Source organism: Octopus sinensis, linkage group LG23 (genome assembly GCF_006345805.1).
Source record: "Octopus sinensis linkage group LG23, ASM634580v1, whole genome shotgun sequence".
Classification (NCBI taxonomy): domain Eukaryota; kingdom Metazoa; phylum Mollusca; class Cephalopoda; order Octopoda; family Octopodidae; genus Octopus; species Octopus sinensis.
Window position 1 is genome coordinate 4029360 of NC_043019.1, and position 26999 is coordinate 4056358.

The 26999-nt window shown below is 36.8% G+C and overlaps 3 protein-coding genes across 7 annotated transcripts in view; 2 read left to right on the forward strand and 1 right to left on the reverse strand.

Moving 5' to 3' along the window:
- The window catches only part of LOC115223655, a 63663-nt gene extending 57699 nt beyond the window's left edge, over positions 1 to 5964 (forward strand). Inside the window, exon 11 of the mRNA XM_036512385.1 lies at positions 5630 to 5964. Coding sequence (XP_036368278.1) covers positions 5630 to 5761 — 132 coding nt within the window. The 3' untranslated portion in view covers positions 5762 to 5964. The remainder of the gene's footprint in view (positions 1 to 5629) is intronic.
- The window catches only part of LOC115223659, a 232348-nt gene that overhangs the window by 143106 nt on the left and 62243 nt on the right, over positions 1 to 26999 (reverse strand). The window lies entirely within an intron of this gene.
- The window catches only part of LOC118767588, a 79893-nt gene that overhangs the window by 21848 nt on the left and 31046 nt on the right, over positions 1 to 26999 (forward strand). For 2 of the 4 annotated variants that reach the window (XM_036512378.1, XM_036512376.1), the window contains exons 1-6: positions 10852 to 11134; positions 15336 to 15568; positions 17612 to 18637; positions 21164 to 21320; positions 25522 to 25669; positions 26814 to 26923. In XM_036512378.1, the coding sequence (XP_036368271.1) occupies positions 15389 to 15568; positions 17612 to 18637; positions 21164 to 21320; positions 25522 to 25669; positions 26814 to 26923 (1621 nt within the window). In that variant the 5' untranslated portion in view covers positions 10852 to 11134; positions 15336 to 15388. Of the gene's footprint in view, positions 1 to 1381; positions 1463 to 10851; positions 11135 to 15335; positions 15569 to 17611; positions 18638 to 21163; positions 21321 to 25521; positions 25670 to 26813; positions 26924 to 26999 lie in introns of those variants that run through there. The other 2 variants (XM_036512379.1, XM_036512377.1) reach the window with 2 other exon arrangements.

The following is a 26999-nucleotide window of genomic DNA, read 5'->3' on the forward strand; positions in this document are numbered from 1 at the left end:
AGCAGAAGTTCTGAGGAGAACCAGATCATCCCTGGCTCAACAGGATGCTTCAACCGTTTTACTCTCCTTGATCTTGGCTCTCAGAATTTGTCACTTGTGCCTCTTATACGTGTGGTGGTGAAGGTCTTCTTACAGGGCACAGGCATGGTTGCGTGGTAGGAAACTTATTTCTCTATCACATGGGTCTAGGTTCAGTCCCACTGCTTAGCACCTTGAGCAAGTGTCTTATTCTATAGCCTTGGACAAACCAAAGCCTTGTGAGTGGATTTAGAAGACAGAAGCTTAAAGAAACCCATCGCTATATATATATATATATACATATATAGATATACTACATATATATATATATTATATACATATATATATATATATATATATATATATTTATATATATTCTATATCTATATATATATATATATATATATACTATATATATATATATATATATATATATATATATACATACATATATACGTACAAAAATAATAGAGGAAAATGGAGTAACTTAGCTATTCAGCAAAAGAGACTGATAGAATAAGTAGTGGGGAGTCGATTCATTTGACTAAAAATTTCTTCCTGACAATGCCCCAGCATGACCTCAGTCTAATGGCTGAAACAAATAAAAGATAACAGGTATGTATCAAAATAAGTATCTTTTTCTTTTACTTATATTTAATTTTCCCTCTGATTTTGTTTGTATCGACCAATCACTACCACCACCACCAGCTCTACCAGTAACATTACTACCATTGCTACCATTACTATTACCACCACCACCACCATCATCACCACTACTCCCACCTGCACCAAAATTAATACCAAAACCACCATCGCCACTACTACCACCATGATTACCATCACTGCCGACACCACTACCACCACCACTACAATCACCACCACACCACCACCACTATAATCCCCACCATCATCACCACTGCCGCCATCATCACCATCACCGCCACTCACCACTATCCCTGCCACCTGTACTATTACTACTACCACCACCATCATCCTCAGACCACCACCATCATCAACACTACTACCATCATTATCATTATCACCACGACTGCTACCACCACCACTACAATCAACATCACTGTCACCACCATCATTGCCACTACCACCACCACCACCAACAACACCTCTGCCACTTTGAACTCGATCTTACCATTGAACCACTAGGCCATCATATTCCAGGCAGGAAATCTCCAACAGCCTGACATATTTTCATGACGCTTTGGATATCTACAACCAGATAAACCCAAATTTCATTGGAAGGATCACTGTCATTCACGCAATTGCTCACTGCTATCTGCTGAAAGAGGAATTCGATAAAGCCAAGATTATTTTTCAGGACATATTGAATGGTAACACCGACCATTTGTTGAGCAGCGTATCAGAGGTTGAAGTTTTCTCAATGGCCTTCGAACACCTGGTTTATCTCAATTTGGAAAACCCTCAGGTATGGTTAATTATAGCATGTATTGTAATTGTTGATTGATTGCGGGATTCATTGATGATTGACAGATTGATGGCTTGATTGATGGATATATGGGTTGAGTGAAAGATGGAGGGATAGATTAATGCAGTGGTTTTAAACCTGGGTCTACATGACCCTTAGGGGCTCAAATAAGGTTCTGTTACAATTTATGTGCAATAAATTGGTTATACTTCTAAAATACAAAAAAATATTTTAACAATTTTTTTAATACAATAACCAAGTGCCCCAGCATGGTCACAGCCTTAGGGTTGAAATGTATAAAAGAATAAAAAAATAAAAGAATGGGATTTTTTAAACATTGAATGGTTAAGAAGATCTCTTTGAGTAAAATAGGAACCAAAGTGGTCCAGAGGGCAGAAAATGGTTGAGAGGCATAGGATTAATGGAAGGATGGGTTGGTATGACTTCTTCATTCTTCAAGTAGCTGCTACCGTGAGGAATTTTATTATGATATGTCAGCTAAAGAAGAGCAAGCTGGCAGAATCGTTACTGTACCAGGCAAAATACTTAACAGATTTTCGTCCGTCTTTACATTCTGAGTTCAAATTCTGCTGATGTCAGTTTTACCTTTCATCCTTTCGGGGTCAATAAAATAAGAACCAATTGAGCAGTGGGTCGATGTAATCAGCTTTCCACCCGATTCGTTGAATTGCTGGCCTGTGCCAAAATGCGAAATCAATATTATTCTCTGTATTAAGGTGTCAAACAGGTAGAATCATTAGCATGCTGGGCAAAATGGTTATTGGCATTTCGTCCGCCTTCCCGTTCTGAGTTCAAATTCTGCTGGAGTCTGTTTTGCCTTTTGTTCTTTGGGGGTCAAAAAAATAAGTACCAGTTGAGCACTGGGGTTGATGTAATTTACGCTCACTCCTGAAATTGCTGGCCTTGTGCCAAAATTTGAAACCATAGCGATATGTCAGGTTAGGGCCTCAAGATGACAGAATCGTTACCTTGCTAGACAAAATACTTACCAGTTTTGCTCCTGGCTCTTTTATGTTCTCAGTTCAGATACTACCAAGGTTGACTTGGCCTTTCATCCTTTCAAGGTCAATAGAATACCAGTTGAGTACTGGGGTCAATATAATTAACTAAACCATTCGTCCAAGTTTTCAGGCTTTGTGCCTATAGTAGGAAAAAATTATGTCAGGTATCTCGGTCCTCCATTAGTTTTGGTAATTCCTCAGTTTCGTGAAGTGCCTCCCTACCAATTACATTCTACCAGTATACGAAGTTTGAAAGTGTTTACTTACAAAAAATTATTTTCGAAATCTGCCGGTCAAAACGCAAAGATCCTCGACAAAACTTAATCGTCGTTAGAAGGCAAACAATGGTGGATTTCTCCGAATAAAAGTTTTGATTGAAAATTAATTTTTACCGCTATTCGCTGGTGCCTCTGGGAAAAATAAGTTGACGAAAACACAGCTAGGACCATGACGAATGTCCTCCTAAAATTGGAGCGACAAGCATGCTAATTTGTGGACGTGCATAAATTACATTCACGTACACACACACACACACACACACACACTGCCTTTTATATATATATATATATATATATATATATATATATATATATATATATATATATATATATATATATATATATATATTATATATACAGATGGTAATAACGGTTTTTACGGAACGCTTGCAATCACAAAAACACACACATCTGAGTTTATCGTAGGTTAGCTTATATGTCCGAATGCAATTTCCTTTTGGAAATTCTCTCTGAAAAAAATGCCCAAGTGAGTGGTTTCAAATATGGGAATTTGAATTTTATTTCTGTAATTGAGTAGATTGAGTGTGGAAACAGCAGAAGGCAGGAATTGCTTTGCATAAATTTGAATCTCTTTAAATAGATAACGTCTGTACCTCAATGTTTTTCTAATTTCTTCATTTTCTTCATTTTCTCATTCATATATTAAACACACGCATACACACACACATATGTGTGTGTAGCGGTAGATAGATAATTGGAGGCGCAATGGCCCAGTGGTTAGGGCAGCGGACTCGCGGTCGTACCATCGCGGTTTCGATTCCCAGACCGGGCGTTGTGAGTGTTTATTGAGCGAAAACATCTAAAGCTCCACGAGGCTCCGGCAGGGATGGTGGTGATCCATGCTGTACTCTTTCACCACAACTTTCTCTCACTCTTACTTCCTGTTTCTGTTGTACCTGTATTTCAAAGGGCCGGCCTTGTCACTCTCTGTGTCACGCTGAATATCCCCGAGAACTACGTTAAGGGTACACGTGTCTGTGGAGCGCTCAGCCACTTACACGTTAATTTCACGAGCAGGCTGTTCCGTTGATCGGATCAACTGGAACCCTCATCGTCGTAACCGACGGAGTGCTTCCCCAGATAATTGAATGATCTCCCTTACAAGAAACATCATAGAGTAACCTTCATTTCATAAGTTTCTCGAAGCATCTATGTCATGAGACATGATTTTTAATCATTCAAGAAACTTAGCGTTTCTCTTGGAAGTTTCTAGAATGTCTTGCGTTCCATTAATAAAAACAATTAGCTAACCCAGCTTTTCGCTCCTTAGTCAATTAGACTTAGAGCCAATTACGTCATTGCTATGTCCTTCTATTTCTCTATGCCACATGACTGAAACCACCACCTAGCTGTTATTTCTACATTTTCTATCTCTGAATTTTCTTGTATAGATTACTTTATTCAACTGGATTCTACATTTTGATTTTATGTATCATTGACCAGTAAATAAAATATATTTTTATGTAGTAAATATATAGGTCTTGAACTTATTCTTTCATCTCTTTATGGACTCTGGCAATAACATACATGTAGCCACTTCAACATCTTGTACCTACTTTATATTCCCTATATATATATATATATATATATATATATATAGGGAATATATAGGCGCAGGAGTGTCTCTGTGGTAAGTAGCTTGCTAACCAACACATGGTTCCGGGTTCATTCCCAATGCGTGGCATATTGGGCAAGTGTCTTCTGCTATAGCCCCGGGCCGACCAATGCCTTGCGGGTGGATTTGGTAGACGGAAACTGAAAGAAGCCTGTCATATATACGTATATATATATATATATATATATGTGTGTGTGTGTGTGTGTGTGTGTGTGTGTGTGTGTGTGTGTGTGTGTGTTTGTGTGTCTGTGTTTGTCCCCCTAGCATTGCTTGACAACCGATGCTGGTGTGTTTACGTCCCCGTCACATAGCGGTTCGGCAAAAAGTGACCGATAGAATAAGTACTGGGCTTACAAAGAATAAGTCCTGGGGTCGATTTGCTCGACTAAAGGCGGTGCTCCAGCATGGCCGCAGTCAAATGACTGAAACAAGTAAAAGAGTATAGGAATATATATATATATCTTTTGTCCTTACCTTCGCAACGTGGAGTAGATGAAACAGGGACAAGTGAAGAGAAATATACCTTATGTTGTATGTATCGTTTCTCTGGGTTTTTTTTTTGTTGTTCGAAAAAAAGTTCGTTTCTATGTTTTTGTTTTTTGTTTTCGTTTCTCATTGTGTTCAACGTTTCTTATGTCCTGTACCCATATATACATATATATGTAGGTATGTACTTATAAATGTGTATATGTGCATATATTTATATAATTTGTATATATATATATATATATATATATATATTTATTATATAGTAAGGATAAGATCGTTAATTTAATATGAAAGAACGATTTTTTTCAAGTGGTCAGCATCGTAGATACCCTAATTTATAATTTTATTATATATATATAAATGGAGTTTAACGCAGGTATAAATCAAATACTTTTACTTTCGACACATGTTTCTTCACATCCCTGAAGAGAAAATTGCATTGTTTTATACCATTTAATTCCTTTGAATAATATCAGTGAATAATATTCGAAACACGTCAAAAGTGAAAGTATTTGATTTATACCTGCGTTAAACTCCATTTATTTATTTATATATCATACAAAAAATTCCAAGTAAACCCTAAGTTTCTACCTTTAAAAACAAGGAGTTACACCCTCTTTACTTGTGTAATTTTTTGCTAGCCTGGTAAATACTTATCTATTTTGTCCTTGTTAATTGTTAACAAGGGAAAAATACACTCATCTATATATAATGTTGTTTAATTTCACTTTGTTACATCTAGAACCAGCTGTTTCATTTGGAAAATCTTTTGAACGAAATAAGACAACTATTGAAACGAAGTGTAAATGAGAAACAGAAGCTACGATATTCCAATGCTATTGCCAAGTACCATTCCTTGAAACTACTCCTTTAGATAAACTCAACCAAAATGAAGAACGGGCTGGACTCCTCATGGACTCAATCCCAGTTCTTTGTATTATTGTAAGAACTTCAGGCAATATTTGAATTGTTCTCAAGAGAATTATATTCATAAAGTTTGCGGACTGAGATCTAATTTATATGAAATCGATATTCAACAACGATTAAAGATTGTAGAATAAAGAATGGTTTATGATTGTACATTTTTGGTATGATTGACTACATTATAGCTGTGGGCAGTTTAATAGATGAACTCAAACATATCACAGCCTGATGAAGGATAAGCAATCCGAGACTTCGAAGCTGTTCTTGTTAAAGTATAATAAATAAAACTATTGAAAAGGTTGCAAGACGCAACGAAAATTTTAGGACAATAAAAATAAGAAAAACGTGGAAATTTTACCGGTGAAGAAAATGACTCTCCCCAGACACAACAGATTATGCTTCAACATACGAACTCATATAAAGAATCTTGCGAACCAAATCCAAAAACGAAAAATAGTAAATAAATACTCGAGAAAAAGTATTCTGTTTAAAGTAAAATTATTGTCAGATAACCAGATATTGGATAGTTGGATGGTTATCTAAAACACATGTGCTTCCGAGTCAGAGATGGAAGGCATAGAATAAATATTCGACAGTTCCTTGCGGCAGAAGGTGACAAAATGCCACATTTCGTTTGTGGTTGTTGTAAAAAGGAGAGAGCGGGAACGAAATGAAGTCACGGAAAATAATTGTGTGGAATTTACTAAGAGTTACGTCCCCTGGTCTCTAAATTCTTATGTTTGGCTATAAGAATGCGAATCTGTTGGGTAGAAATATGTGTAGGGTGTTAAGGGGTTGGTAGGCGTGTAGGGTGTTAAGGGGTTGGTAGGCGTGTAGGGTTGATAAATGTTTTCGGAGTTCTTTGGTGGGGTTTGAATAGGGGCGCAGATGCCTGAACCTTTAACACCCTGTTTGGGCACGTATTCATATGTGCATTTATATGTATATAGTGTTTTTGAAGGCACGTGACTTAGTGGCAAGGGGCCATTCGCCTCGCGGTCGTAAGGTCCTTAGTTCGATTCCCGTTGGCGCGTTGTATCCTTGAGCAAGATACTTTATTTCACGTTGCTCCAGCCCACTCATCTGGCGAAAAGGAGTAATCTTGATAGTTCAATTGTCACCTATTATATTGACAGATAAATTCCTCTATTTAGATAACATCGAGTTTTCTTTCATCTCTTTTGTTGCCTTACCATTTCTATCAATATATATATATATATATATATTATATATAATATATATATATATATATATATATATATATATATATATATATATATATATATATTATATATATATATATACATATTATATATATATATATAATATATATATATATATATATATATATACATACATAATCATATATATATATATATATATATATATATATATATATATGTATATATATATATATATCATATGTAGCGGATAATGCAATATGCTGGAAGCGAAGAGGATGTTGATTTCACGAAAGAAAGACAGTGGCCGAAGTGGTGAATAACGTATTTATTTCTCCACTACATATAATTACAGCCAAACCACGACGGGTAGACGTGTATGAAAACAGTTGGATAGCATACGAGGTAACGAGAGATATATTTTCTAGTGAAAGGGTGGATAGCGTTCTAGCAGCCGTACATAAATAAATCAAGTGATGTTGTCGAAATGAAAGTGAGTGGGTAAGAAAGTTAGAGAGGGGTGGACAGGACAACTGCATCGTTGGGGAATTCCTTGGCTGTTCCTCTATGACGTTCTGTCGAGACGGTATTTGGAACCGTCTCTGTGTTTAGCCCCTTGTGGGTAATAAAGAAATAGGTATTTGAAACCGGTCGGCCTGCTCTTTGTCTGTTGTCTCTCCAAATGTTTGTATTTATAACAATATACTTTTCTACTCGAAATTTCGGGGAAGGGGGCCAGTCGATTTGATCTAAAGGGGCTAAACACATAGAGGACAAACAAGGACAGACAAACAGAATAAGTCGATTACATCGACCCCAGTGCGTAACTGGTACTTATTTAATCGACCGCGAAAGGATGAAAGGCAAAGTCGACCGCGGCGGAATTTGAACTCAGAACGTAGCGACAGACGATATACCTATTTCTTTACTACCCACAAGGGGCTAAACACAGAGGAGACAAACAAAAACAGACAAACGGATTAGGTCGATTACATCGACCCCAGTGCGTAACTGGTACTTATTTAATCGACCTGAAAAGGATGAAAGGCAAAGTCGACCTCGGTAGAATTTGAACTCAGAACTTAGCGGCAGACGAAATACCTATTTCTTTTCTACCCACAAGGGGCTAAACACAGAGAGGACGAACACAGACAAACAAACGGATTAAGTCGATTACATCGACCCCAGTACGTAACTGGTACTTAATTTATCGACCCTGAAAGGATGAAAGGCAAAGTCGACCTCGGTGGAATTTAAACTCAGAACGTAACGGCAGACGAAATACCGCTCAGCATTTCACCCGCCGTGCTAACGTTTCTGCTAGCTGGCCACCTTAGTTATAGCAATATACACAATAGTTACACGGGTGTACACACCGTTGTGAACAAAGGGTGGGTGGATGTAGGTCGACCGTTATCGTACGTGAACTTGTTACGATACTCACGGTTCACAGGTCAACAAAGAAATACCTTATTCATGGTTCCCTTATTGACAGAACGAAAAGTGGAATGACATGAGAGAAGTTTTAGATTCGATTTCGAATCTCAGCTAGGAAGAGAAATTCCAGTTTCTACAACACTCACTTTCCTGTGGAAGAGCTAAAAATCGAACGATACAGTTGCTTGTGTAGTTATGACTGCATATGTGTTTCAGGAAAAATGCAGAAAATGTATATACAGTCATTTACACACGAATGAATACTTGTCAAAAACAGGTCAGGAGAGTGCAGTGGTTCATGAAGGCTTGGCGTGGATTCGATCCTCGATCGCCAATTTTAATTTAACAGTTCAACAGCACTTTTCTCACAGCAAAACAATAGTTTTTCTGTGAGTGACAGCAGTTACATTTGCCAGATACCATCGCTAAGCAGAATAATGGTTTTGCCACTTGACCCTTATAATCTCTTCTGGGCCACCAAAAGCTAGAATAGAGATAAAAGGTACCACCAACGAAATCTATTGTTCTCAACAATGTGTCTATACTTCTGTCTGGTTTGGGATAGTTATAAAAACAAGAACTCGGCAAGCCAAAGTCAGTTAGTGAGAACCGAGTCTGGCTGACCGGCTGAACAAAGGGACAACTATGGTAACTCACCAACGAAGCAGTTGTTTCGTCCCACCACTCTCCCTTTCACTAACTCACCTGCTTTTCTTTGTAACATTACCATCTCTCTCTATATATACTACTATGAAATCGTGTACACACCTACCGGCCGAAATTAACTCTTTTTACCTTTCATGCTTTTCTATTTAACCAGTTATACATACCGGAGGCGCAATGGCCCAGTGGTTAGGGCAGCGGACTCGCGGTCGTAAGATCGCGGTTTCGATTCCCAGACCGGTTATCGTGAGTGTTTATTGAGCGAAAACACCTAAAGCTTCACAAGGCTCCTGCAGGGGGTGGTGGTGAACTCTGCTGTACTCTTTCACCACAACTTTCTCTCACTCTTTCTTCCTGTTTCTGTTGTACCTGTATTTCAAAGGGCAAGCCTTGTCACACTCTGTGTCACGCTGAATCTCCTCGAGAACTACGTTAAGGGTACACGTATCTGTGGAGTGCTCAGCCACTTGCACGTTAATTCGACGAGCAAGCTGTTCCGTTGATCGTATCAGCTGGGACCCTCCTCGTCGTAACCGACGGAGTGCTCCTACTATTATAAATACCAACCTGTCGTGGTTTTGGATATATATTAATGTAAAGGTGAATAAATATCTCTTTACAACTTCAATCTCTGTTCTGCTCCCAATCTTGCACACTGGCAACTAACACCTTAACAAAAACCGTTACAATTGGTGACCCCCGACTGCAACGACGTAGTACTAACCGTTACAAGAGGGAAATACCTTAATCATGGTTCCCTTATTGACAGAACCATGGGTGGAATGGCAAGAGAGAAGTTTTAGATTGGAACTTCGATTCTCAACCAGGAAGAGAAAACTCAACCAGGAAGAGAATATCAGTTCCTACAACACTCACCTTCTAGTGAGAGAGGTAAAATCGAACGATACAGGTGCTTGTGAAGTTATGACTGCATATGTGTTTCAGGATAAATGCAGAATATTTATATACAGTCATTCACAAACGAATGAATACTTGTCAAAAACAGGTCACGAGAGAAATACATTAATCATGGTTCCCTTATTGAGAGAACAATAAGTGGAATGGCAAGAGAGAAGTTAGTCATCATCAGTAGATGTTTTGGGTTTAGCACAAAAAATAGGTGGGCGTCAAAAGTGTTCTGTATGTTCTCATGAAAAACTCTCTCTTAAAAAGCTTGAGTACCTCCATTGAATACATAAATTCGTGGAACAATTCCGACATTTGGGACGCTTGACTGGTCTGTAGAAGAAATCCACTGCATAGACATTAACACCCGCAAGGTTCTGACGTCAACAAGAAATCTCCACAGAAATTGTGATATCGACAGGTTTCCCTACGTGAGAAGAGATAAAGGAGGTAGGCGTTTGAGATCCGTGCATACAGCATTTGAAATGTCACATAGTCTCTCTGATAGCACTAAATACTAGACAGATACAGGAAAGATATATGCAGAAAAGTGATAGATAGATAGATAGATAGATAGATAGATAGATAGATAGATAGATAGATAGATAGATAGATAGATAGATAGATAGATAGATAGATAGATAGATAGATAGATGTAGACAGAGAGAGAGAGTGCTCTTGGCAGTGACTGGAGAAATATGAGATGGGAGAGTGAGAGAGAGAAAGAAAGAAAGGAAGGAAAAAAGGAAGAAAGAAAGAAAGAGAGTGAGTGACATGAAAATAAAGAGAGAGAATGGAGAAAGATATAGAGAAGAAAGGAGAACGAATCAACAGCGTCGATAGAGTAATTAGACTGTGACAGGGAGGGGGAAATAACCCACATTGATATTCATTCAGTGTGTAGTTTTCGTGAGGAAATGAAGGAGAAAAATCCAGTTTTCCCACATTTATATCAACCGCTGTCGTCGTTAAAAAATGAAGAAGATAAATAATGTAGGCACATTGGATTATATAGCCCTAGATACACAGTGTTTTAAAATAAGAGGTGATGGTCACAGCTAAGACGTCTTTTTGAACCTATGGGTCTGCTTGTTCAGGATTGTAGGGTGTTTAAAGGACATCAACGTCAGGAGCAGGTGATTATTATTTTAAATATCTTTTATTTGTTTCAGTCACTGGACCGCGAACATGTTGTACACACACACACACAAAACACCATATTCCAACCACGCTTGTTCCCCTCTGGTAGGCAACATCCTCTCTCCTCCAGAGCTGGGTCTGTCAGTGGAGAGACCTTGGGTTTCCGGGTACAGTGGAGGATAGACGGAAACAGATAGTATCGGACAATCTGCATTCAGGTGCCACTCTCAACTCTCTCCTTGATCAATCTGATCAAATGTCAAGGTGTCACCTAATTTCAGCTCATGCAAAATTCTGGGGAACTGGATTGATGCCTGTGGCCACATTGGGGGTCTACTCAGTCTAGATCGGTGGTTCTCAACCAGGGTCCATAAAAGTTATTTTAGGGTCTACACAACAAAATAGTGAATTAGGGACCCACAATAGTATTTCAAGGGGACTTGAAAAAATTTTGCTTTAGATGTAAGTTGTTGTTGTTTGTTCCTTCTCGAGCCACTCCTGGCTCCTAAGGACCGGTTTCCCGGTTTCAAGGACGTATAGGTTCTCCACCTGGATGGGACCTTGGTCTGTCGCGGGTGAGCTGCTAGATGCAGGAGGAGAGAGTGAGAGATATTTAGTAGGCCCTTCAACCCCACAGGTCTTCACAGTCTGTCTTACCACCCAAATGCTGGTTTGTTTTGCTCGTCACACCGAACTAAACCTAATTATTAAGAAACCCTGACTCAGATTAATATCTTCTCAGTCCAGGAGCCGTTGGGGTTATCCCGAAGTGGTGGAAAGAGACCAGATGGTCTTATCTTCTGTCCCTGGGTCAGAGGTAAGCCCCTCATTTGGGACACGACAGTCTGAAACTCATTTTTTCCCCACCACATCCTGGATGCTGCAATTAATGGGAGGGTTACTGCTTCCGTAGCCGAATAGAAGAAAACCCTGAATATCGGGACCTGACAGTGAACTATCTCTTCCAACTTGTGGCATTTAAGGCGTTCGGAGGGACTGGGCCCCTAACTGAAAATTGTAAAACTGAAACTAGTTTTCTTCATAATAGTTCTGTTCTCGCAGTGTTATACTATAATCTCAGTGTTATGATATAATCTCAGTATTATGATATAATCTCAGTGTTATGATATAATCTCAGCGTTATGCTATAATCTCAGCGTTATGCTATAATCTCAGTGTTATGATATAATCTCAGTGTTATGATATAATCTCGGCGTTATGATATAATCTCGGTGTTATGATATAATCTCAGTGTTATGATATAATCTCAGTGTTATGATATAATCTCAGTGTTATGATATAATCTCAGTGTTATGATATAATCTCAGTGTTATGATATAATCTCAGTATTATGATATAATCTCAGTGTTATGATATAATCTCATCGTTATGATATAATCTCAGTGTTATGATATAATCTCAGTGTTATGATATAATCTCAGTATTATGATATAATCTCAGTGTTATGATATAATCTCAGTGTTATGATATAATCTCAGTGTTATGATATAATCTCAGTGTTATGATATAATCTCAGTGTTATGATATAATCTCAGTGTTATGCTATAATCTCAGTGTTATGATATAATCTCAGTGTTATGATATAATCTGGCCGTGATAATATCCTAACACTCAGAATGAAACATTATCTAGAATTCATTTTTGGGTAATAATACTTTACACTCGAATAAGGATGAGATTAATATCACTGTTTCCCTGTCTCTGTCTCTGTCTGTCTCTGACTGTCAGTCAATCTCTCTTACTCTCTCTCTCTCTCTCTGTCTTTCTCTCTCTCTCCTTCTCTCTCTTTCTCCTTCTCTCTCTCTCTCTCTCTCCCCCCGTTTGTACAATTGTGCATGTATACTGATGACTCACATCTCATTTTTTTAGAACCTGTGTGCTTCTGTCTCCAATTTCATTGATAATACACACACACACGCACACACACACACACACACACACACACACACACACACACACACACACGCACATACACACACACAAATATGCATTTGCTCACACAAGCACACGTACACATACATATGTTCATACGTTCACACATACTTACATACACACACACCCATACATACGTACGAGAAACAATTATGTCAGCAACCTAAATTTGTCGAAAAAAAACTATCTCACCTTACCAAACAAAACCACTCAGACAAACTGCACAATTAATAATAGTCGTATTGACAACAGAGTAAACGCTTATCTTTAAACAACTCAATAAACTGTTTTTTGAAGGGAATGTGAACGACAAGAAACTTGATCATGACTAACAAAATAATAAAAGATCCCCGCCATGAAAGTAGTGTTTCTCTGTGGAAGATGCACAGAAGTTATAAAGTCTATGGACACATGAGAGGGGAAACATGATTTTGTGAAATGCCTTGAAGGCTTTCTGGAACAGTGGTTCTCAGCCATGCTGTATATATGACTCCCGGGGAAGTTGGGAGAGGCTCTATAAGCCTTTTTGGGGAGTCCACGCAAGCAAAATAGTAAACTGGGGAATCACAGAAGTGTTTGAAGGATCAATGAAAAATATTCTGTTTCAAGTGTATTTCTTGTAAGAAACAGCTAAATTTCTTTCCCTGACGTTTTACATGGTTCAAACTACACAAGTGAATGTGTGACAAACAAAATAGGACTTTTGGAAGAAGTATCTATAAAATTAGTTATTAAACATTGAGTGGCGGTTGGAGTGGGGTCCACCAGAATAAAATAATAATTAAAGGGGTCCCTTTTTACTTTTATTCCTTTACTTGTTTTTATCATTTGATTGCACCCATGCTGGTGCACTGACTTGAACAAAACGGCCCCAGGACTTATTTCTTAAGCCTAGTTCTTATTCTGTCTGTCTCTTTGGCCGAATCACTAAGTTCAGGGGACGTAAACACACCAGCACCGGTTGTCAAGTGGTGATGGACACACACACACACACACACACATATATACACAAATACGATGGGCTTCTTTCTATTTCCATTTACCAAATCCACTCACAAGGCTTTGGTTGACCTAAGTCTATAATAGGAGAAACTTGCTCAAGTTGCCATGCAGAGGGACTAAACCCAGAACCATGTGGTTGGGAAGCAAGCTTCTTACCGCACGGCCACACCTGTACCTCTAGATAAAAACTGGTTGAAACCCCTTACTCCAGAGGAAGTAGATCATTTCTCTTACCTACGACCCAGTTGGCAGTGGAGAAAGATGTTCTGAAAGTGTAATTTCTAGAGTAAGAATGAAATGTAGACAATTCAGAGAGCTCTTGCCTCTGTCGGCAACTAAATGTCCCTCTTTCTAAGTGAAAGGAAGACTGAATGAAGCTTGTATATGAAGAGCAATATTACATGGTGGTGAGACATGAGCCCTAAAAGCTGAGAACATGTAAAGACGAACGAGAAATGAAGCCAAAGTTATATACCGGGACATGCAGAAAAGAATAGCATTAATGTTACCCTCACAATTTTTGTTGTTGACCTAAAGTTATATTCTGGCAACCAGAACAATATTAGGGGAAAATTAAAGTTAATCACAAAGTTCTGGTTGGCGTTAGGAAGGGCATCAAGCTGTAGAAACTCTGCGAGATCAGATTGGAGCCTGGTGCAGCCATCTGTTTAGCATGGAAAGCAGATGTTAAACGATGATGATGATGATGAATATACAACAAAATATATTAAATGCTTTTATAAGTCAATACTGTTTTCTCCTGTGTTAGCAGTGCTATTAAATCACATGTTAAAGTCATCTCTAAAGATTTCCTAAAGAAATTATAGCCAGCACTCATTTGCTTCGGATACAAAACACCATAACAAACCACTGCTGGTTACAATTTTCTCCTGAAAATCTAAAGAGATAACCGTAAAAAGCTCTTATTTTTATTTCCATTCATACTAATCTGAAACTTCCAAGATATCCGGCACGACCATTACTCATTTTACTCTTGATCTAACAAAATCAGTTCCTTGATTAATTAACAATCTATCTGGGACACGAGCAATTCAACAACAGAATCCTCTACGACTTCTTCGAACCCTCCATCATTTGCAAGTGTCCCATCACCTAAGTTTGATGTAGACTTTGTACAAGTGGAAAATTTATAAAATTTTATTTTTCTAAGCATCATACATAGTTGAGGGTTCCACTTTATCCCATAACACAACAATTATCTCTTCTGTTTATCTTCACCAGAATTCCAGCTTTTGAAAATTCAGAAAGACGAAAGAAATTTCTAAATTATCAGTATGGCAACACCATATCGATTACCCCCCAATTACATGAGACATCAAGGCAATTCTGGCAGACACTTTGTTGGACGACATTATGAGAGGGAAGAACTGAAGATCTTGATCAACGATGAAGATACTCAAATAATACAAGTTTATGGACTGCCTTATGTTGGCAAAACAAGTCTTGTGAAAACTGTAAGAAATTTACTATTGTTTACGTTAACCTTATTGCATTTTGCCTTTCTGTAGGTTATTAGGGATCCTTGAGGTTTTACAGTTAAGTTACTGACTAAAGAGAAAAGCATTTCTGGTTCAATCCCATACAATGGCAGTCACTGAAGTCTTTGTACCATTTGGTGAGTTGATGGTTGACCTATGATCAAAGGTATTTCTCCTGTAACCATTCTGTCTTTGGCAAATATTATATTATTTAATGTATCCTGTCCTATGTTATGAAGAAGGTGGGCAGTTTGAGAGAGGTTTGACTGCTTTATATATTATGCATATATATACTTGGAAACAAGTAAATTTGGTTTCCGGAGGGGGGCATCTGGCTGTAGAGAGTCTGCCAGTTTAACTGATAACTGGTAAGCTGGGGAGCTGCACCAGGTTCCAATCTAATTTGACAGGGTTTCTACAGATGGGTGCCCCTCCTAACACCAACCACTGCAAGAGTGTAAGGTGTGTCTTTTACGTGCCAGTTACGAAACCCCAGCATCAGCCATGACTACGATCTCACTTGACTTGAAAGATCTTCTCAAGCACAAGAATAATTAATTGATAGACAGAGAGTGAGAGAGAGAGGTAGATGAAATAAGAGATGGATAGTAAAAGAGATGAAGCAACTGTGTAATTAATAGAAAGATAATTAAAGAGATTGAATGGCAAAGTGACAAACTGTTATCCAGAAAGATACTTAGACAAACTGTAAGGTGAATATGAAGGAATATAAAGGATACCCTGAACTAATGCATAGACAAAAGAACAGACAAAGAGACAGTTATTGAGAGAGAATTATAAGGTCAGACAGAGAAAGAGAAAAACTGAGAGACCAATAAATTGATAAGTGAATCTATGGAAACCTTTGAACTTGTTCTAATGTTATGTTTCTAAGATGACAGGTCTGTCAAGAATTGAAGGATGAAATCAACCCCGAAAGACTCCACATAAAACAAATAGAAAGATGGGCAGGTGTATAAATTTTCTGATAGAATAAGGAAAGCAAGGGAGACTAATAGATTGTTAGACAAACAGACAGACAAATGTATAGATAGATAGATAGATAGATAGATAGATAGATAGATAGATAGATAGATAGATAGATAGATAGATAGATAGATAGATAGATGGATGGATGGATGGATGGATGGACGGACGGACGGACGGACGGACGGTCGGACGGACGGACAGACAGACAGACAGACAGACAGACAGACAGACAGACAGACAGACAGACAGACAGACAGACAGACAGACAGACAGACATATCTTCTTGTAAGGTTGTGGGAACGATAGACAGGTAAGGTAATAAGACAAAGCAATATATGAATAGATTGGCGGATAGACAGATTCTGAAAAGATAGTCATCTGGTTAGGCAGCTGGATAAAGTTTCTGATGGATAAAAGAACAGACAAATCACCATCATCATCATTTAATGTCTGTTTTCCATGCTGGCATGGGTTGGACAGTTTAACTGAAAACTGGTAAGCTGGGGAGCTGCACCAGGTTCCAATCTAATTTGACATGGTTTCTACACATGGGTGCCCCTCCTAACACCAACCACTGCAAGAGTGTAAGGGGTGTTTTTTACGTGCCAGTTACGAAACACAACCATCAGCTCTGACTACGATCTCACTTGGCTTGACAGATCTTCTCAAGCATAAGAATAATTAATTGATAGACAGAGAGTGAGAGAGAGAGGTAGATGAAATAAGAGATGGATAGTAAAAGAGATGAAGCAACTGTGTAATTAATAGAAAAATAATTAAAGAGATTGAATGGCAAAGTGACAAACTGTTATCCAGAAAGATACTTAGACAAACTGTAAGATGAATATGAAGGAATATAAAGGATACCCTGAACTAATGCATAGACAAAAGAATAGACAAAGCGACAGTTATTGAGAGAGAATTATAAAGTCAGACAGAGAAAGAGAAAAACTGAGAGACCAATAAATTGATAAGTGAATCTATGGAAACCTTTGAACTTGTTCTAATGTTATGTTTCTAAGATGACAGGTCTGTGAAGAATTGAAGGATGAAATCAACCCCGAAAGACTCCACATAAAACACATCCATATTTCTAATAATAGCAGTTGGTCTGATATTTCCAACATGTACAATACATTCACCAATTGTTCCAGTATCATCAACACGAAATGGAAATTTTGTATTTTTGATGATTTCCAGAACATTCAAGAAAGCTTCCTTCAAGGTTTCCAGGAACTTTGTGACAATGGCATTCCACTGCACAGAAATCTAAAAATCATTCTCATATTAAGTGGTGGAAAACCATTTCAATTTGATGGAATCAGGTTTGGAAAGTGTAAAGTGAGCCCATTGTCCATTGGAGATGCCCAGCTTCTTTTCGGTCGCTGTTCAGACATTGAGACGAATGATGAGAACAAAAAACAAATACACAACATCATCAGATATGCCTGTGGCCTGCCAGGACTTCTTATTTACTTTGCAGAAAAATTCTCCCAATTTCGTCATAATTTCTCTTTTGATGATATCTACAAAATGATTTGTGATGAAACCAAGCTCAATGACTGGCTGGATGAATGTACAATTAACAGACGTAATATTAAGCAAGAAATGGACAAGTACTTTTCTCAACTCTCTCTCGAACAGCAAGAAGCTATCAAAGTGCTTTCATATTTTCCTGGAAGATTTGGCATTGAGGAAGCTGTTGAAATGACTGGTTCTTCTAGTCAACCAGCTTCCAAGATGCATGTTTTGATGCCACTTGTCGAACAAGGTTTGATCAGTTCAGATTTAGAATTACAGAATTTCCAAGTACAAGAATTAATACGTGCAATTACCAAACAACAGATTGACAATGTACACAGCAATGATTTGGTAAAGCTCAGATATACAAACATTATTGGGAAAAGTTTGATGAAGGCTCAAGATATTTATGATAAAGGCCTCATATATGAAGCACTCGGAATAATGAAGAACAACTGGGAAAATATTTCGTTTCTGATGAAGAAAGGGATTGAAGCACCCTCAGATGGTAGGACATATGGAGTTTATTATGAGGTAAGATATTTTGTCCTTAACAACGTGTCTTGTATCTTGTGTTGTAAGTCAGTCTTTCATATGTCGCATTTTAGTTTAACCTGTGTTATATCTTCCCACATCTTTACCATTGGTTCTCAATTGAGGGCCATATGGCCCATAGGGGTCCATATAAGAGTCTGCTGTTGTTAAAATATATCAGCAAGAAATTGGTTATACTTCGACGATACACAAAATATTTCAACAATTTTTTAATACCATTCTTAATAATAATTACAAAAATATATGATTCTTTTAAACATCGAATGTCTAGGATGGTCCAATAGAGTGGAATAGCAATGAAGGGGGTCTATAGGTAAAAAACGGTTGAGAAACCCTGCTGTAAGCTCAGCTTAGTGTCTCTTCTGACCCTTCTTACAAATCCTTTCTTGTTACATCTGTCTTTTATTACATCTTATTTGGGGTTTTTTTCTGTTACATCTTAATCTGCACTCCGGCTACCTTGGACTAAGTGTCACTCAGAATATATTAGGTCAGACTCACTGTAGTTCATCAAACTCAGCCTCTTTGACAGTTTCAGTCTATCCTACTTTCTGTCTGTTCAGATCTGAGTCTGACTCAGTATATCACGTATCAGACCTCATTTGGTTAGTTGATCTGAAACTCAACTGACCTCAACTGTCATGGTTTTAGGGTTTGTCAACAATGAAGGACATGTTATGCCTCCTTACTTTTTTCCATAAGGCCTTAAAGTTAACTCTACCACCTACATTGGGGTCCTGGAAATAATTGTTAAACCCTGGATAGACTGTGTATGTAATGGAAAGCCATATGTGTTTCAGTAAGACTCTGCACTATCACACATGGCTCTAGAAACACAGGAATGGATGGTTGAAAATTTTCACGACCACATTTGGCCTCCGAATTCCCCAGATCTCAATCCATTGGATTATTACGTGTGGAGCATTGTTGAGAGAGAGCTCAATGAACATGCCTATAACGCCAAAGATTCTTTGAAAGCTGCCATAGTCAGAGTCATGTCCAAAATGAACCAGGACTACTTGATTCGAGCATGTAGGGGATTTAGATCTCATATAGAAGCAGTTGTTGAAGATGAAGGTGGCTTTATTGAATAACATTATAGAAAAGAAGGTTCATTTTTATCCTCATAGCATTTTTTGATAAATAATGTTATCATCTGTTTTTTTCTATAAACATAAATCTGTCCTCAAATTTTTTTACTATCAAATTTTTGTTTTCTAGATATGAAATTGTGACCATGTAAATTTTAAATGTAATTTTTTTCTCTTTATGGGGAAAATATGTGGATATTTTTTTTATGACTGTTGTGCAGTGAGTCTAAAAAATTGTGCATAAAGTATATAAAGTATATATACATACATACACACACACGCACACACGCACATATACACATATATATATATATATATATATATATATATATATGTGTGTGTGTGTGTGTGTGTGTGTGTGTATGTGTGTAAATATAATATGTGACAATTACTCGGTAGCCAGAATAAAACTCTGAGTTTCGGATGCCGAGGTGGAAATCCACGCCACCATCTCTTCAGTTATCCGGCCATCTGAGAAATGGCCGGATAACTGAAGAGATTTTTCCGATGGCCGGATAACTGAAGAGATGGTGGTGTGCATTTCCACTTCAGCACCCGAAACTCAGAGTTTTATCTTGGCTACCAAGTAATTGTCACATATTATATTTACAGATAAATTCCTCTATTTACATAATATTGATGTATCTTTCTTTTGTTATCTTACCGTTTTTATCAATATATACATACATATATATATATATATATATATATATAAATATATATATATATATATATATATAAAGTATATATATATATATATAATGCATTAAATAATCGTCGTATTCCAATTTCCTTCACTTTTCAATGAATAGTAGATGAGTGACTATCCTCAGACACAACACAGGATACGCTTTCACGCTTTTGGGGTAAAGTTTTCAGGAATAACCCAATAGGTTTACTATTAATTCTGTGAAGTATTCATGGGTCCCGCTAGTTATTATTATTAATGTTATTCAAGGAGTAAGCTAGCAGAATCGTTAGCATGCTGGACAAAATGCTTAGCGACATTTCATCCGTCTTTACATTCTGAGTTCAAATGCTGCGGAGGTCAACTTTGCTTTTCATCCTTTCAGGGTCAATAAATTAAGTACCAGTGAAACACTGGGTCGATGTAATCGATTAGACTCCTTCCCCAAAATTTCAAGCCTTTAGTAGAAAGAATTATTATTATTATTATTATTTCCCTGGGGCAGTAAAGATTTGAAATCATTAATATTTTTCATAAAAACATTGATTTCTTATTTTGGAACGAGGCCAGCAATTTCTGGGAAGAGGAAAATTGATTTGAACTCAGAACACGAAGACAGACAAAATGCCACCAAGCATTCTGTTTAGTGTGCTAATGGTTCTGCCAGCTCACCACATTATTTCTACAGACAAAATATTAACACATGTTACTATCTTTGTCTTTTAGATAACATTAAAAGCCTCAAATATACTGATGCTATGTCACCCTAGAGATTCAAGGCAGTTTTTCCAAGCATGTCTACAAAACTCCCTGTTATTTGGTAATGAAGAAGAACAAGCTTTTATGAATATAGCATATGGTGTATCATTGACAGATTTACCAGGTATGATATGACTATGATGTGTCGTAAGTTTTATCGTAATAATTCCAATGTGCACTCTACGTCCTATCTCTATTCTTTCTCTCTCTATTGTTCTTCCTTTCGTTTTTCCCTTCCTCTCGTTCCCTATTCTTCTCCCCTACTCTTCACCATTCGCCCTCTCTCTCCCTCTTCTTCTTTGACACTCGTTGCTCACACGTGACCAATGGCTATCTATCTTTCTTTCTTCCACTTCCTTCATAAAGACAAGATATGCATTTGCCTGTCTTTTCTGAAAGCTCGTTTTCCAGCGTTTCCCACGTCGCATTGTCTTGGCTTAGCAGCCCTCACCATTTGGTTTTACTGTTTTGTTCTTGCTGTCCTGGTTTTGTTAGAACTTTAACCCTCTGCAAAAAATCTCAAAATTTATCTAATTTGCTTGGTGGGAAGGATTGTTTTAATGAAGTCACATCTTGTCCCTACCTTCGAAACAGGGAACAACTGTTGAGGGGAATGTTCTTTATGTTGCCTGTCTCGCTTCTCTATTTATTTCTTTTGTTCTTCAAAAGAACTTCGCTTTCTATGGTTTTGCTTTTTTCTGTTCTCGTTTCTCATTTTGTTCCCGTTCTTTTGATGTCCTGTAAACATATATGCATGTATATATGCATATATATGTAGGTATGTACATATATGTATTTATACATGCGTATATTTATATTTTATTTATATTATTATATTATCAAACACCACACATCCATTTCCAAGTAAGTTTTATCTATATATATCTATATATATATATCTATATCTATATCTATATATATATATATATATATATATATATATATATATGTATGTATGTATGTATGTGTGTGTGTATATATATATGGGGGGGGTGATTGTGTATAGAAGAATATATTAATAAAAGGAATTCCAACCTTGTCTGATTTTCACGTTTTATTTACAATCTTATAATGATATATTATAAGATAATATAATATAATAGAATAAAATAAAATAAAATAGTAGAATGTTAAATGTTCATTCTGATTGAACTAGTACTTTCATGCCTTAAATTCTGCAATCTTCAGGTTCATGTAGTAGTGGTGACAGTCATGCTTCACAATTTTTTACTGTAACAAGATGATTGATTCTGTGCTATAAATACAGCTGGGTAGGCTCCAGATTGCTAGGTATTCTGACCAATCAGTGTGTAGTGTCACTCAATTACTTAAGCTGATTGGTTGGTTGAGCTGATTGGTTAAGGCGTCACGCTTTGTTGAACATGTCAAGAGTCCTGTATCTTAACATTTCTAAAAATAGCCCAACAATTGCTGCCTCGCCCAGGGTTAAGATACAGGACTCTTGACATGTTCAACAAAGCGTGACGCCTTAACCAATCAGCTCAAACAACCAACCAATCAGCTTAAGTAATTGAGTGACACTACACACTGATTGGTCAGAATACAGTTTGCAAAACCTAGCAATCTGGAGCCTACCCAGCTGTATTTAAGGCACAGATTCAATCATCTCGCTACAGTAAAAAATTGTGAAGCATGACTGTCACCACTACTACATGAACCTGAAGATTGCAGAATTTAATGCATGAAAGTACTAGTTCAATCAGAATGAACATTTAACATTCTACTATTTTATTTTATTTTATTCTATTATATTATATTATCTTATAATATATCATTATAAGATTGTAAATAAAACGTGAAAATCAGACAAGGTTGGAATTCCTTTTATTAATATATATATATATATATATATATATATATTTACAGAAATAATTTATTCTCAAATGCGTGATGATGCTAATACAATAGCATAAACAGTATAAACTATCCATATTTAACTGAAAGAATCATTACCAGCCAACTTTTGAGAATAAATTATTTCTGTATCTTTCAAAACAACGCTTCTAAAGCAAACTTTGTTTACTTTCATGCAAACATACATACATCGATACATATATATATATATATATATATATATATATATATATATATATATATATATAATAGAAATGTGTTACAGAAAGAAAATATATCTCTCTCTCTCTCTCTCTCTATATATATATATATATATATATATATATATAATAGTAATATGTTACAAAAAGAAAATAGAAATTACACATGGTAATGTAAGGGGAAAGTAGGAAAAATAGACGAAAATGCACATTTTAAATGAAACAAAGTAAAGGCTTTTTATGCAAAGTTACGAAAGATATATACAATTGGATGAACTGAGGTAGGAATAAAAGTCATGAAAGTCATTATTGTGAAATTATTAAAGAGATTCAAGCATACCGGTTTCGTAAGTTTACTAATCATTGCTTTGAATACAATTATTCATTGCTTTGAATGCACACCGATTAATGGACGGTGTCAGGTCTAATAGATCCTGAGAAAAAAGATTATTTGTAAGTGAGGTAAATAGTTCTGAATTTGGTGCAATTAGGTTAGATATAGAATTGTAATGTGAATGGTGTAATGGATGTATGGAGGTTAGTGGTATTAATTGAAAGATTAGTAGTGTTTTGTCTTATGTTATGTATTCATATTTAGTTGTGGAAGATATTTATTGATGAAAGTTGCCTCTTTATTCATTGTTTGTTGCATTGAGGTGTTCTGTGAACATTGATAGAAGGGGGAAATTTGGAAATTAGGATTAAGATTCCTAGCACACCTTTCTATGTGTTCACTAACCTGTAACTGTCTGTATTGAGGGTGACGGATTTGTTCTTTGTGGGTAGTGGTTCTTCGACGGAGTGATATTCCTGTTTGGCCAATATAGTTGTTACGACATCCTAAGCATGTCATGGAATTTACAATGTGCATTTTCGTCTATTTTTCTTACTTTCCCATATATATATATATATATATATATATATATATATATATATATATGTATGTATATATATATGTATATATAATAAAGGGATGGAGGCTCCTACGTAGTAGTTTGATCTGCTAGAAACACCAGCCAAATCTCGCTCAAATCTCACACTCACGTAAAAATATGCAATAAACTTTATCTTCTTAAAGTTATCTCTACACATTCTCTATAGAAAGTAGAGCCAGCATTGAAAGATACAACGTTTCCTATGCGAATACATCTTTGTAAACAATGTGATAAAAGGTATAAAAATAAGTAATGGGTGTATATGCATTGTACAACAGCACAGTATATATGCACATACAGATATGTGTGTGTATGTGTGTAAGTATGTATACATATACGATGGGAATCTTTCAGTTTCTTTCAACCAGATCCACTCATAAGGCTTTGGCCAGCCTAAGGCTATAGCAAAAGACACCTGTCCAAAGTGTAATGCAGTGGGGCAGAACTCAGAACCCTTTGGTTGAGCAGGAATGTTCTTACCACACAACCATGTCGGAGCTTTTTAATGAATAATTGATGATAAACATCATTTGTCTGCTGTGTGAATTGAACACACCATGCTATATTGAAAAGGCAATGGAATACAAATTAACACTTGAACCACATTACCAATATGTAACACTTGTGAGTCTTTAAGTTTATTAATTACTGGTTGAGACGCCATATCTCGTTATGAAATCATAATACACAACCGAGTATATTAAAGGCTTATCAGTTGATACTGTGCTGTTGTACAATGCATATACACCCATTACTTATTTTTATACCTTTTATCACATTGTTTACAAAGATGTATTCGCATAGGAAACGTTGTATCTTTCAATGCTGGCTCTACTTTCTATAGAGAATGTGTAGAGATAACTTTAAGAAGATAAAGTTTATTGTATATTTTTACGTGAGTGTGAGATTTGAGCGAGATTTGGCTGGTGATTCTAGCAGTTCAAACTACTACGTAGGAGCCTCCATCCCTTTAATACTTATTCGTCTGTTGTTGTTATTGATGCTGACCTCCCGGTTATTTTTGCTATAATGACCTATGATCAAAGGTGTTCTGTCTGATCATACCTTTTGCTATGTATATCTAGGACTACGTCATCTAGTGTGATCTTCCTTTTTGTAAGAAAACTCGGTGATTTGAGTGAAATTTAGCTGCTATTTCTGACAATATTGAGTTAATGTGTAGAGGCTACCATTGCCAGTGATGTTGTCTGCTGCTTTTTTATTATTTGTAGATGTTGCTGTTGTTGTTGTTGTAGGTGTAGCTATTACTTTGGGCATCATTGTAACACAGAATATTTTCTTGGGTTTTCCACAGGTTATGGAGGATACAAAGAAGCCATGGAGCACTACAAGAAGGCTTTGGATGTATTGAAATCGAGAAACATCCAGTACCGACAGGTGCTGCTGTACAATAGCATGGCAGACAACGCTCATATGCGGGGAAATCATGTGGAAGCCTTGAAGTATGTCGTACAAGTCAGATGAGAATCTCTCTCCCTCCCACTCTCTCTCTCCCTCCCACTCTCCCTCTCTCTCTCCTTCTCTCTATCTGTCTATCTATCTATTTCTCTCCCTCCCTCCCTCCCACTCTCTCTGTCTCTCTCTCTCTATCTATCTCTTATGTCTATTATACTATCTCCAAACCTTCTTTTCTCTTATTCTCTGTTTTCCTTTCTTCCTCATTCATCTCTAACTTTTCCTCACTCCCACTTTTGTTCATTAGTATAATGCACACTAATTAACATGTAATATTCATCTCATTAATTATCTTAGATCCTATATTACTTACATATTTATGTTAATTAAGTATCATCATCATCATCATCATCACCATCATTAATGTCTCTTTTCCCATGCTGGCATGGGTTGGACAGTTTGGTCAGAACAGACACACCAGAGTGCTCCACCAGCTTCTAAGCCTGCTTTGGCAAGGTCTTGCAGCTGGGATTCTTCTTAAATGCCACAAGCACCAATGAGATCATCAAGGATCTGCAAGATGAAACCTCTCAACTGAACGGAGCACAAACTGGAGAAAGAAGCTCTGAGAAAACATTCTATCAACATTTCCTTTTAATTTATCAAAAACATTTTATCAAAATTTCTTCTGAATTTATCAAAATGAAAACATTTTATTAAAATTAAAGCATTTTGTCAAAATTTCCTCTTAATTAAAACATTCTATTAAAATTTCCTTATAATTTATCGAAATTAAAACATTTTATCAAAATTATGATTTCTCATCTCTCAAAATTCCCTCTTAATTTATGTTCCAAACATTAGCTTTTAATGCATTTTTAACAGGAATATAATAAAGAAGGGGTTACATTTGGACCCCTATGAATTCATGTGTTGATGAGGAATACAATGTTAGTGATACTGATGATGATGATGATGATGATGATGATGATGATGGTGGTGGTGGTGGTGGTGGTGGTGGTGGTGGTGGTGGTGGTATGAATGATGATAATGATGATGATGATGATGATGATGATGATGATGATGATGGTGGTGGTGGTGGTGGTGGTGGTGGTGGTGGTAGTGGTGGTGGTGGTATCAATGATGATGATGATGATGATGATGATGATAACTGCTTGATTTGTTTCTCAGTTTTGCAGAAATGGGTTACAACATGACCGTTAATGATGCGAGCCCACAGATGGTGCAGGATGCGAAGATCAAATGTGCCTCTGCCCTGGCCTACAACCTCTCATTTGTTGGTAATAACTGTATTATGTCTCTCATGGTGGTGGTGGTGGTGGTTTTATTTGGCCCCAGGTCAGCACTTGTTAAGCA